We start from the raw sequence: 14,011 nt of genomic DNA, 5'->3' as shown, positions 1-14,011 counted from the left end.
AGAGTCAAATAACACATACACATTTTTGAAATTCCCTTACGATTGCATGATATTCTGGGTAGTTTCTGTGAGGGTGACCTTAAGGATGCTGAAGAGGGGTGCAAAGAAGATATTAAGTGGTACTAAAGACGTATAGGGCCCTCAAGATTCTTCCATGATAGAGAACAGAGAGGGAGCAAGGGATCCATTCCGAAATGCTGTTGGAGGAAAGAATAAAACCAACTGAATGTGGTTTGATGAGCATGGGCACATGGCTAACCTCTTCAAAAGGGCGCAGTGGTCCAAAGCATCAAGCGCCATGTTCAGATCCAGCAAGACTAACAAGCAGCCGGTGCTGTCCTCACTACACCGAAGTCAGTGGATTCAAAATGCTCCTGTAACTGAAGTACAATGATGTTTTCAAGTATTTTAGCAAGGCCAGCACAGCAGTAAGAAGACTAAATTGAGCCTTTACAGCAGAGGCTAGATCAGGTTTCTTCTTCTTGACAAAAAGCGCATCTTCATGCAGATCTAACATACCCCTGATGGATACTTTTATAGATCAGCAAGCAGAGGGTAAAATGATTGTGCAAACTCCATGGATTGATATACGATCCCACAGGTAGCTGGTGGGTTTAAAAAAAACAACTAAAATTCTGCATCAGCAGGGACAGCAATGTGGAGGGATATAGCTCTGGTCAGCTTCGAAAGATCACCTGGTCAGGAAATTAAACCATTAACATGCAAGGTCAATCCTTGCCTTTGACGATCTTTTCCACAAAAAAGGAATTCAGCTTACCACGGAGTTGAGATAAGAGAGGGAACCTGCAACAATGGAGAGGGTTGCTTTGGAGGTTAATTTGTAAAGAAGGTCCTTTGACACTTTTCTTTCTATTTCTCAATAGTATTGATCTAAAAACATATTATAGCCTTCATTTTCACACCTTTGAATCTTTTAAATCTGAAGATGGTAACATTTTAAGACCAGTCCACAGACTCACGCAAGCATCTAGTCAAGGTATTTTGGACCTCATTACTACCCTGGCGGTCAAGGACCGCCAGGGCTGTTTCGTCAGATGCAAAGCCAACAGGCTGGCGGTGCAATCCATGGAATTACGACCGCGGCGGAAGCGCCGCGGTCGCACCGCTGGGACCGGCGGTTTATTGCCACGTAGGTCCCGGCGGTTGTAATCCTCCCAGGGGATTACGAGTCCCCCTCCCGCCAGCCTTTTCATGGCGGTAGGAACCGCCATGAAAAGGCTGGCAGAAAGGGGAGTCAGGGGGCCAAAGGGGCCCCTGCCACAGCCCCTTGGAGCTTTGCAACTGCACCCGTCGCACTGCTGCAACACCGCCAGCTCCATTAGGAGCCGGCTCCCGTGTTGCAGCCGACATCCCCGCTGGGCTGGCAGGCGGAAACTCAGTTTCCGCCCGCCGGCCCAGCGGGGATGTTGAAATGGCCACCGCAGAAGTGCGGCCGCGCGGCGGTTGCAACATGGCGGGCGGCAACCTCCGTCCAAAGTTGTAATGAGGGCCTTTGTATTTTACAATTTAAGGTGGACCTAGAGTGCCTGATAGAATGTTCCGCAAGGTGGTAGATTCTGTCATTATATCACTCATAGTGTACATTAAGAGATCAAAGGATTCACTATAAGGTCCTTAGTAATTATCCAATATAGTGTCAAACGGGATCTGGTTGAGAAGAAGTCTATTAGATCTAAAAGGTTTTGCATCAGGACTGGTTTCAGTGAAAATAAGGGTCACTCCAACATTGATGGCAAAGCACTCACAGAAGGAATAAATTTATAGATTTAGCAATCCCCTGTCCCTTCCTTGTATACCATCGTGGTGCACAATAATACAGCCTAAGTGGAATTAAGTTAGAGATAACTACACTGCCTGGGCTATACCAAGAACTTATCCTACAACATACATCAGGGTTCCAAAGAATGAAAACCATGATTTTCCTTCTTATGTTTAACAGCAGATGTGGTGTTTTGTGAGCAACACTTTAAAGAATTGTGTAGAGATGCTGTGTGAATGCTTCTGACCTCTGTTAGGGGCAGTAAAAAATATTTGTTTCTAAGGATAATTTCTTAAGAGGCTGTAGTGTGTTTATCACATTCAGTGGTAAAGTGCAGTTGTCATGCAGGTCGATAATGTTGGGAGCCCAGTGCATGGACACTGTACACAAGCAAGCTAAACTAAAATGCATTGGATGCATAGGCTGCAACCTGAAGCAAATGGTGTAGTCCTTAGCTGCTATCTCTTCTGCCTGGCAAGCACTGTATGCTTAACGGTTGGCATAATGTAGGAAAAGGAGAGAGGAGGCTTCTCCATGACGATGGCCAATGCTGTCAACATGATGGAGCATGCTGTGGAGATCAAGGAGGTCACCTGCCTGCTTCCAAGTACAATGCTTACAACTGAAATTCGCGTAGAAGTGGCTGCCAACTGGATGTGACAAAAACAAGGCCAAGAGGGTGGGCAAGTGGTAGTAGCAGCTTCCTTTGAGCATCCAGACAGCATTCAGATAACTGAGGCAGATCATTGAGGCCAGATAGAAGATGAAATCTGGTGCACCCTTGACACCTGCCGGTGTTGCCGGTGTCCCACTGTGTTAGCCTGGCATCAAGAAGTGCCAACCTATTGGCATGTGAAGGGGGAGCCACAAAACGTTAGGGTGAAAAGTACTTAATACAGTACCAAATTAAGAAAAAAGGGCACGTTCAGTATAACTGTGCTAGAAATATAAAGATGTGTGTGTCTACACTATTTCATTTGATTTGTGTTTAACAAGTGTTGTGACAGAACTTTTTACATCCCTTCAAATCTTCACTTACCCATTTTCCTTTCAGAATTCTCATAAAGCCAACTTTCTTCAGTCTGCATTGACACCGAGATTCCCTTAGACTTTGTTTTGGCAGTGGCATCAGTGTTCTGTGGCACATGGCGTTCACTGTAGTTGATAAAACACAGTTGATTGAATAACAGAGAAACAGATTAATAGCTAACAAATCAGCATCAAATGAAGGTAAAAGATGTATAGGTAATCTATTGCTTGACCCGAAGAAACGGCACTCTGTACTTGAGGAATCACCTGTCAGACACCTGAGTGGCCAAACCAGACTTCAGGCCTCAAAAAATCATAAAAATGTTACTAAACTTGCAGGTCGAGTAGCTTGAATAATATGCCTTAATGTACTTGACCCGAAACGAGTCTCAAATTGTGTGATCCAAGGCAAATATTGTATTTTAATGTCGCCTTTTTCTTACTTCTCACATGAGTGCACCTTCAAATATGTGAGTTCAGCATTTCTGCTCTATAAAAATCCTCTTTTGTTTGATTACATACACTAAACGTTTGCTCAATGTATAATAAATCTAGCCCACATATAGGGTACACATGATCCATGCACGACTTGCCTCTTAGTTTACTAATAGCTTTGCCATCAGGGCAGGAGTGTTTCTCTGTTTATGTTTAAACACTCACTTTCTAAAGCATGATGTGGAGCGCACTTTCACAGACAGTAAATTTCCAAGAAATGTCCAAAAACCTTCCCACTAACTTGCAGCTTTACTGATCTGTGAAAATTGGGTTTCAGAAAACATTTATCATCTGCACATTACCAATTAAAGTGTTCTGACTTTTTTCTCATCCTATTAAAGACATCTTAATTACTAATTCAATTTCTGACTGAACAGAACACCTCTTCTTCGTCCACTCGCCAGTAGTGTACAGTGAAATCTAACAATAGCTCGAAATAAAACTCACCATAGCGATTTTTCGAGCCCTGGACTTACACAAAGACCGGGAGATACCAAGGAAAAACAACTTCAGACGGTCCTGAGGTTGATAAGGTCTACTGCTACGTCCTCAGTCGATGCTGGCAAGTCACTCCCCATTGTCTTCACCTCCTAAATGAACAAGGTACTTGCCTTCAGTAATGCAATATATGGTAGAGATCTCGCTACAGATTCCTTACCTTTGATTTCCGCTGGCGTCAAGTTGGAGCCAGAAACTTTTGCTGAGCAATACCCCTTGCGCACTGTCGGGTGGCTCCATTCGGCTCTGCATGGCATAGTTAGTGCCAGAAGGGACATCATGGTCACCTATATAGGCGCCATGCAGACGTGTGGGCATCAGTTACTTTAATCACAACTTTCTACACCAGAAGCGCAGAGCCATGACAAGAACTGGCACATATATCTGTCTAAATTACGGCTTTGAAAAAGAGATCACCCTAACACAGAGTGGGATGCAAGGGTGGGTTTAAGGAATCTACACGCAAGATAGTCTCTACAAGATAATCTGTTAAAAAAGCTAAGTAACTTGTTCATCTGGTAGAGACTTCTAGCTGCAGATTCCTTACCTTTGATTAGATACCCCAGCCATATCCTCCTGACAGTGGGTTGCGGACAATGTTTTTAGACTATAAAGTCCTGCAGGACCGTACAGGCAAAATGCCCATCTCTGCAGACCGGACTGTTCAGGCAGTAGTGTTTGGCAAACGTGCAGTGATGCCCACGTTGCTGCTTGGCAGATGTCTGGGACTGGAACTCCACATGCTAACGCAGTGGTCTCAGCTTTTCCTCTGGTGGACTGGGCCCGCAAGCCCTTGTGAGGCAGTTTCTTAGCCAAGGAGTAGCAGATCTTGATACGGAGAATGATTGTGCGTGAAATGGTCCCCTTCTGTACTGCCCAACCCTTCTTTGCTCTCATATACTCCACAAACAGTTGGTCGTCCACCCGGAACTCTATTGGATGGTCAAGGTAGAACGACAATGCTCTTTTTGGGTCCAGCTGATGGAGTCCCTCCTGTTTCCTAGAGGGATGAGGAGGAGCAAAGGTTGACCCAGATGGAATGGGGTCCACACCTTAGGAAGGAAAGAGGCACAGGTACGTAGCACTACCTTGTCTGGAAATATAGTGAGATATGTGGGTTTAGATGATAAGGTCTGTATCTCACTCACTCTCCGGGCAGATGTTACTGCAACTAAGAAGGCTGTCTTGATGGTAAGCAGCCGGAGGGGACAATTGTGCAGTGGCTCGAATGGAGCACACATAAGGTAAGTGAGAACTAAGATAAGATCCCACTGAGGCAATATAAATGGTGTGGGGGAAAACATGTAAAAGCCCTTTAAGAAATCTATTTACAATAGGGGACTTGAACAGAGAGGGCTGATCAGGCAGCTGCAGGAAGGCGGACAGAGCAGAGAGATAGCCCCTGAGTGCCCAGCGTGGAACCCTGTTGGGTAAGAGAAAGACTGAAAAGGAGGATGTCAGATAAAGGAGCAGAGAGAGGATCTATAGATTTCTCTGTACAATATCTTACAAAACTTTGCCAACAGCAGGGGTATACCTTTGTGTGGAGGAACGCTTGGCTGCCAAAATAACATTACAGACTTCGGGGGTGGGGGGGGGGTGACGAGGTCGAATGCTGTCAACTACCGCTGCTCAATCTCCACGCATGAAGGTGCAAAGTTATTTTTGGGTCCAGCCGGTGGAGTCGCTCCTCTTCTTTAGAGGGAAGCAGTGGAGCAAAGAAGGTGGGCAGGTGATGTTCTGACCTATATAAAATGGGGTCACCGCCTTGAGGAGGAAAGAGGCACGAGCTCTAAGAACCACCTTGTCTGAAAACATGGTGGGATACGTTGGCTTAGATGAAAGAGCCTGCATCTCACTCACCCTCCTGGCAGATGTTATTTCCACAGAGAAGGCTGTCTTGATGGTGGGCAGTCGGAGGGGGCAGTTGTAGAAGGGCTCGAAGGGAGCACACATAAGAAATGTGAGGACCAGATTTAAGTCCCATTGGGTCATAACAAAGAGCGTAGGAGAAAACATATGTACAAGCCCTTTGAGGAATCTATGTACAATGGGAGATTTGAAAAGTGAAGGCTGATCAGGTAGTCGAAGGAATGCCGATAAGGAAGAAAGTTAGCCCTTGAGAGCATCCAAGGCAGAACCCTAATGTGCAAGGTATAGTATAAAGAGAAGGATACCAGAAAGAGAAGGATAAAGAGGATCAATAAACATTTTTGTACAATAATATATACAAAGCATTTCCAACGGCAGGCGTATCCTGTTTTAGTGGAGGGATGTCTGGCTGCCAAAGTAACTTTACACACTTCAGGAGGAAGGTCAAAAGCCATCAACTGCCGCTGCTCAATCTCCACGCATGAAGGTGCAGAGTTGACAGGTTTGTGTGGACAGCCCTCCGCTGCTGCTGCAACAGAAGATCCTACCAAAGGGGCAGCCTGATCAGATCGGAGAATTAATGCTAATTCTCAGAAGCTCAGGATACCAGACTCTGCATGCCCAGTCCATGGCCACAAGGATTACTTGGGCCTGGTTGTTCATGATCTTCTTGAGAATTCAAGGCATGAATGGTATGGGCAGAATGGCATACCGTGGGCCTGAGCTCCACTCATGACGAAAAGTGTTGCCGATCGATTGCAGCCTTGGAAACTCCAATGCACAAATCTGCTGACATTGCACATTCTCTTCAGAGGCGAATAGATCTAACCAAGGCTCTCCCCACTGCTAAAAGAGACCTTGCACCTCCTCCGAATGGAGATGCCATTTGTGATCCGCTAGGCATCGACGGCTGAGTTTGTCGGCATTCAGAGAACCTGCCAGGTGTTGAACCACCAGGGTTATGCCCTGCTGTTCCAGCCATGTTGAGAGATTCAGGGCCTCTTGATAAAGGGTACATGACCCTATCCCCCCGCTTGTTGCAGTACCACATGGTGGTATTGTTGGCGGGGAACACCATCACTAACTTCCCATTGACAGAAGGAAGAAATGCCTTAAACGCTAGTTGGATCGCCATGAGCTCCGACATGTTTATTTACAGTCTGGATTCCCCCGGAGACCAGAAACCTCTGATCTCCACCTCTCACAGATAGCCATCCCATCCCAGCGGTGACGCATCTGCCCCTACTCTTGGGTCTGGTTGGGGAAGGGAGAGGAGTTGGCCTCTGACCATTTGTGGTTCGTAATCCACCACTACAGTGCTTTTGCAGTTCCCTCCGAAATCTGGACCATGTCAGAGAGATTTCCCTGAATGCAGGAGGTTTACCGTAGTCTGAAGGTAGGAGACGACAGCCTGGAGTGAGCCCGCCTTCAACAGCCAGTTGTCGAGGTCAGGGGAAGACTGAAACCCATGACCTATGCAAATAAGCTGGAACCACCACCATCATCTTGGTGAACACCCAAGGGGTGCTGTTAAAGCCAAATAGCAGCACAGTGAACTGAAAGTGTTCATAGTCTACCTTGAACCGCAGGTAACGCCTGTGGGCAGGCAGGATGGGAATATGAAAATATGCATCCTGTAAGTCCAACGCTACCAAACCGTGTTCTATGTCTAGGGCAGACAAGACCTGAGCCAATGTGACCATCTTGAAGTTCTGCTTATTGAGGAAGACATTTGCGGTCTGTAGGTCTAGAATAGGGTGAAGATCCTTGTTCTTTTTGGGTATCAGAAAGTAGTGGGAATAACAACCAGTGCAAACTTCTGATATCAGGACCCTTTCAATGGCTCTCTTGGCCAAGAGAGCTGTAACTTTCTCTAGGAGCAGATATAAATGATCCTCCGTCAGTTGTTTGAATGCTGGCGGTATGGGGGGGAGGAAAGGATTGGAAAGGCAGGGCATTGCCTTTTTGATGATCTGCAGTACCCATGCATCCCACGTTATGGACTGCCAGTGGAGGAGATGGTGGTGTATTCTCCCTCCAACTGGGCCAGCATGCTCCTGCAGATCCAAACTAGGAAGGCTTTGAGGCTGTAGCATCGGGAGAGCGGATGGAGGATGACTTCTGGCCTGCAGGCCCTCTAGATCTGAAGGCACCGTGACCTTGTCCTCTTGGACCCTGGGGTGGTTGTGCAGGACGCCGGATGGCATATGGCTGACACGGTGCCACGCCCCTTCCATAGCCACGAAAGGGGTGAAAAGCAGACAGTGGACAAGGGGTTGCTGAGAGGCCCAAGTACGTGGTTGTAGCCCAGGACTCCTTAAAGCGTTCCAGCGCCAAGTCTACCTTTTTCGCCAAACAGGCGGAGTGCCATCGAAGGGCATGTCCATAAGGTTTGCATGAACACACCCAAAAAAAATCAAAGGTTCTCAACCAGGCATGGCACCGTAAGGCTGCTGTCGATGCAATTGCTGTGCCTAACGAGTCAGTCGTACCTAAGCCACCTGTTGGTGCCGGAATCTGCACCTTACTAAGCCGTTCCGGATCACCTGGAATCATAATGGGGCTCACGCCGCAAGTGGGCTCGGCGGCACCGGGCATATCGGGACTGGGACTGGAGAAGGTCACCTGGATACGACTGGCGCTGGTCTGGATCCAGAATCGGATCCATGAGACCCCACCAGAGCAGAGACCGAAGCCTCCGGAGTGGAATTAGTTGGGGCCTCCTCCGACCTTGCAGGGTCGGAAGGCACGCCAGAGGGGTCGGCCTGCTCAAAGACTCAACACATGACCTCATAAAACTCTTATCTGAGTGGGTGTCGATCTGGCTCCCGTAAAAAGGGGGATGAGCAGAGTTGAACTGAGCAACGGCTCTGCAGAGCCGTGCCAGGAATGCCGTTGTTCCCCACTCATCTCATCGGCCGACGGACAAAGTGGAGTCAAAGTCATCTTGGACTTCTTCTTGTGCCTCTTCCCAGAGTGTCCTGGGGACCTCGAATGGGACGAACAGGCCTTGGGGCTCCTGGAATGGTCCCATGACCTCCTTCTTGACCTGGACCTTCTAGGAGTCGCACGTGCAGGTGTGGCCGACTGCCGAGCTGCAAGCAGATTTAGGGACCGCTCCCTCAAAGCCTTTGGCACAATAGCTCCAGCAGTCCAAGCATGACTTAGAGTTGTATTCGCACTCGAGGCAGCAGAGGCAAACGAGATGGGGGTCCGTAACCGAGATGGTGCGGTGACAGGCGCCACGTGGTTTGTGCCCAGCCTTTCTCAATGACATCCTTGACACACTCAAAGAAAAACTCGGCAAAAATTCAAAAAAAGGCCTGTCAAAAAGTAAGAGAGGGGTAGCTCTCTCCGGATCTGCACTAACTGGCGTGGAAAGGAAAGAACTGACACCTGCGCGCCTGGGTGGCACCTATATAGGTGACTGAGGCGTCACTTCTGGCACCAATCACGCCAAGCAGAGCCAAATGGAGCCACCCAACAGCACGGGCAAGGGGTATTGCTCAGCAAATGTTTTTGGATCTAGCCTGATGCCTGGGGAAATCAAAGGCAAGGAACCTGCAGCTAGAAGTCTCTAGCTGACATTCTGCATTAAAAAATAAACCTTGTAAACATGTCAACTATGATAATAAATGATCCAGGATACCTCTGCTTGTCCAGATTCAGGCTGCTCATGTGGTTTACAGGGTCTGCTGACAGATCACATTAAAATGCTCTTCAGATCTCCAATCCCATTGCAATCCCATTCATGCCTCAGTAGGAGGAGCTGGGGTGTTGCTTTCACTGGCCGCACACCTCTTCCCCATTTGCTAAGCCACTATGTTTGTCCTCCTTCCCTTCCATCCTTTAGTGTACTTTCACTACAGCCCGAAACCCGTTTCAGCTGTCCCGCTTGATGTTTTTTTCTTTTTTTTGGGTACACACATGCCTTTTTGGTTGTTTCCCAGGTTTCTGAGGTGTTGTTGCATCTTAACTCCTCTTAGTGTACATTAGCCCTCACAGTGGGCCTGGTGCTGTCGTCTTCCCTGCTGCTTCTCTTTACCACAACTAGCGGATGGGAGGGAGGTCCTTTGGTAACTGACTTGTCTAATTGAGAATACCACACGCTGGATGGACATGTGATGTGTGGTTGCACTTATTCAACATGAACTTTCCAATGGAGATGTCTGACACTGTACTACCATGTCACCTGAACGATTTGTATATACTGAAGAGTTCGATGTCATTGATCTGTTATGGAAGATGTATGTAAAAGAATCAAATGTTTATTTGAAGAAGAAAAAAAAAGCATCAAGAGCTTTCCTCAATCATCCTTTAAACAATCTACTGTCTTTCAGTCGTGATGCAAAAGAGGTAAGGCTGACCGCTTGGCCTGGACTGTTGGAGCAGGGTCAAAACTGATTTGCATATTACCAGAGGCTGAGATTGATTCAAGCATGCCATCTATCATTTTTTGTATACTTCAATGCAAAAGTTTTAAGAACATAATTTATTATTAACATGGGGTATAAAACAGTGTATTCTACCATCTGAAAAGGGAAGGATATTGTGGAACGTTTTCCCACAAATTTGTTGTTGATGATTGCCCATCCATAAAACATCCAAGAACCAGTGATAGACAAAGTTACGAGTGCAGGACCACTAACAATAAAATCTGTATCACAAATTCAAATTTATCAATGAAGATGAGGAAAGAACAAACAACTTCTGCATATATGTTGACTGCAGTAAAACAAAGTTAGTGGGAAGACCAGGAAACAGGAGATTTAATACAGGAAGAAAAAACGTAAGATCTGGCAAGGCATGGTACAATACAAGGGGTAGCTAATTAAAGCTAAAAACATCTCTGAATGAACAAAAATACTAATTTGACATATCTGTAATTCAAGAACCGTTAAATCATAAAGTGGTTATCATGGACTATGTGGTGACAGAATCCATCTTTGTCCTCTAATTGCCAGTCAGGTGCTTTTCTCTTATGTTTGACTTAGCAGTGCTAAAGACACCATTTGTGACTATGTGCTAGGGCAAAGGTGACAGCTGACACCAAGTGACTGTGATTCCCTTTCATGTGAGAACTGTTGTATCTCACTATACCAAGGCCAACAATAGTGACCTAAAAAGGTTCTGCGGGCACTACATCTCCCCTTCTGCTAATGTAAATTTACCATGTGATACAGTGACAGATGGAGAAGATACTATATTTTTGACAATCAATATGTCTTATTCTAAACCACAAGGGGCACAATTAAAAAAACATTCTTATGTGGCTTACTCTTGTAGTATTCGCAGCGTACTACAAAATTCCAGTGCTAAACCAGGAGTAATCCTGACGTACTCCTGTTATTTACAGTTTAGCAAGGAACACTAGCAATCTACTGTTGGAAAGATCATGTCTTCTAGAGTAGAGAACCCTTATTCATTTCAGTCTGAAGATGTGTTATTGAACATATAACAAGTGATGAATTGATATTACATCAAATGCACGTTTCTGACATGTGCTTTTTCTTAATGAATATGCCTGATAAGCAAGATCTATCAAAACACATTCAGTGACAATTTAGTGACTATTTAGCTTAGAAGTTATTACAGTAATGTCATAAATCTTATGACGGTTCGCCTCCATAATTCTATCATTTTAATCACTTGCTTTTAGGACTCTTAATTTTAGTTTTAGAATCTTAAACACATACAGGACAGGTTCCCGTTTCAGCTACAGTCTCCATTTTATTTTGCCTGTTCAGCTTGTTTATCTTTGGCCACAAATCCCTCCTAGGTAATTAGGTAATGGATGTCACCATCTTAGACGATGGAGGCTGCCATCTTTGACAATTGAGGCTGACATTTTTTAGCAAATTATGCAGAATCAACATGTCTGCCTTTGATGCAGATGTAGTCTGTGTCTATCTTTACAAGAATGGTGAAAGTGTCAAGATATTCAGATATAGACATCAACAAACCCCCCAGAGGACATCAGTCTGGGACAGGTGCCAATTTCAAGGTAACCTAACAACCATAACCCAAATAATGGAGTCTACGTTGACAATTTTTACCTGATGGGCATATCCAATTAGGTATATGCTCATGTCAAAACATTCCTAAGGTGACATAGCAGATTCTATTTCAGAGAAGATACTATATATAATACTACCTGACCACTTTGTTAGAAGGGAAACGTCACCCTGATCAAAGGCACAGATCGCAGATCCAGATGAGCATATCACCAGACTCCTTCGTGATTGAAGACGCCTTCAGCAACACTCCCTGAGGCTCTGCAAAGCATTCCATTCTGCACAAACTGGTGCCAGGATTGTGTTCTCTCGTAGACACAACCTCAGCTATTCCAAACAGACAACAAAATCCTGCAGTCCAGGTAGGCGCAACACCTCTGAAACTCAGACTTATTATTTATTCATCCGCTCCAACTACAGTAGTGGTTAGAAATAGCACAGTGAGGGCTGAAGGGCTATACATTGTGATCTTATGAGTTTTCCCTGTTTTCACTGTTATCGAAAGCTTAGCTGCTTTTTATTATCTTCTGTAATGTTACCAATATTATGTGCACTAGATCTTGACATTTAAAAAAAAAAACTATTTTAAAATAACTATGTTGAAATACATATTTTGTTTCTAGTGATCTTGAGTGTGTAAATCATTAATGATGATCATTCAGATTACCACTGCTCCACGATAGTAACCCAAAAAGGATTGGCACCACCTCCTATATGTACTGGGTGGGACACTGCAGGGTTACAATAACTTGTCTTTCACCTTCAGCGCTGGTGCAATGAACTAAGTTTACTCGTGTCACACCTGGGTGTGAAAACAAACCTTGTAGAGTTGAGCCAGAGACTCAGTTTATGCAACACTACTCACAGCAAAATCTTTGTGAACAAGGCTTAAGAACAGCTACACTTTCCCTTAATGCAGATCAGGATAGTTGTCCCTAATTTGCACCTGGAAGGGATTTTCGCTTCCAAAAGTAAACATTTATTTCCATAATTACAATCTGAGTCATATAATGTAATTGTATCAAATAAATTCCTACTTTTTACATGTGGGTAAGTGTTAAGCATGGTGGAGATCGACGTGGAGCGAAGACAGGTAACAATATCATGCATTAAAAATAGATAAATGTTTGAACATCACAATAATGGAAGAAAGGGGTATAATTTGTGCAGGATCATCGATTTCTATATGTCATGTGGATAAACTTTACACATGACAAACATTTTAGTGCAGATATCTGCTGCAGTCCACACACTCATATACTGAATATTACTTACTTGTTTACTTCAGGTGATGAACTAAAAGAGGTTTCTTCTCTTCTAATTCCTCCAAGTATTCTGGGAAAATGTTTGGTACCTGGTGGATGACAAAACTGATGCCTTACATCCCAAACAATGTAAACAGAGAACATTAAAATACAGCTGCAAATGAGGTGCTGGTCTTCTGTACAGTGATAGTATGCTTTGCGTAAATTGTGTCCCTCTGCACACAATGCACATTTCTATCTAATCGACAGACATTTCCATGTCACAAAATGCACATTTTTAGCTAATCACCAGAAATTTCCCTGTGTTCCACCAGCAACAATACACAACGGGCAATCTGCTCATTGCTGAGCAACAAATGAAAATAAATATTTGCATCTGAACCTTCAGAATGGTTGCTTTTACTTTCCATCACTGCCTTCGTAAGTGAAGTAGTAAGAATTGATATGCGTCTTACAATGCACGGGAAATACCTTCCAGGTTCGTCAACACTAATGTGATATTCCATTGTCTGATAACAGTATCCTAGGCATGAGTTTCAACACTCATGTGTACACTAATAAAATATACTTGAGCCATTGTTTGCACACATGTTCACCGGTTTGCAACAAGGGTAATCTCGAATCAAGGAAAACTGCTAAAAGTCATTTGCTACTCTTTGTAAATCAACACTTTTTGGGATTAGATTCCTTCATGGGTTTTGCCATCTGTGCCTTTGTCAAGTCTTTTGATACCAATGCATTTTCTGCATCTACAAGCTACAAAGTCCTTTCAAAAGTACTGGCACTCTAGTCAGCTCATGTGAGTAGTGTATTCATTCTAGTGTTTATATTAAATGTCAGTCACATGACAAATGGCAGCAATCTTTGAGATTGATCTTGAAAAACAAAGCATACTATCTCAGGGGTCTTATGCCTAATAGCCTAGAGAACACTAATGGAGGAAACGACCTTACATCCACACCCTGATATTAAAGGTGTGGACTTTCACCAACTGCTCATGCCAATAATCAAAAGAAATCTCCTGAAAGCAAACATTTTAAAAGCTTAGGTGAGACTTA

General features: G+C 44.6%; 1 protein-coding gene across 3 annotated transcripts in view; it reads right to left on the bottom strand.

Moving 5' to 3' along the window:
- ERICH6 (glutamate rich 6) overlaps positions 1-14,011 on the bottom strand; it is a 176,012-nt gene that overhangs the window by 124,607 nt on the left and 37,394 nt on the right. For all 3 annotated transcript variants that reach the window (XM_069213356.1, XM_069213357.1, XM_069213358.1), the window contains exons 2-3: positions 12,964-13,042; positions 2,820-2,935 (exon numbers count right to left, since the gene is read on the bottom strand). In XM_069213356.1, coding sequence (XP_069069457.1) covers positions 2,820-2,935; positions 12,964-13,042 — 195 coding nt within the window. The remainder of the gene's footprint in view (positions 1-2,819; positions 2,936-12,963; positions 13,043-14,011) is intronic.

This window comes from Pleurodeles waltl, chromosome 11, assembly GCF_031143425.1.
Source record: "Pleurodeles waltl isolate 20211129_DDA chromosome 11, aPleWal1.hap1.20221129, whole genome shotgun sequence".
NCBI lineage: Eukaryota > Metazoa > Chordata > Amphibia > Caudata > Salamandridae > Pleurodeles > Pleurodeles waltl.
Note: the sequence above shows the minus strand (reverse complement) of the source record. Positions and strands in the feature narration are given on the sequence as shown.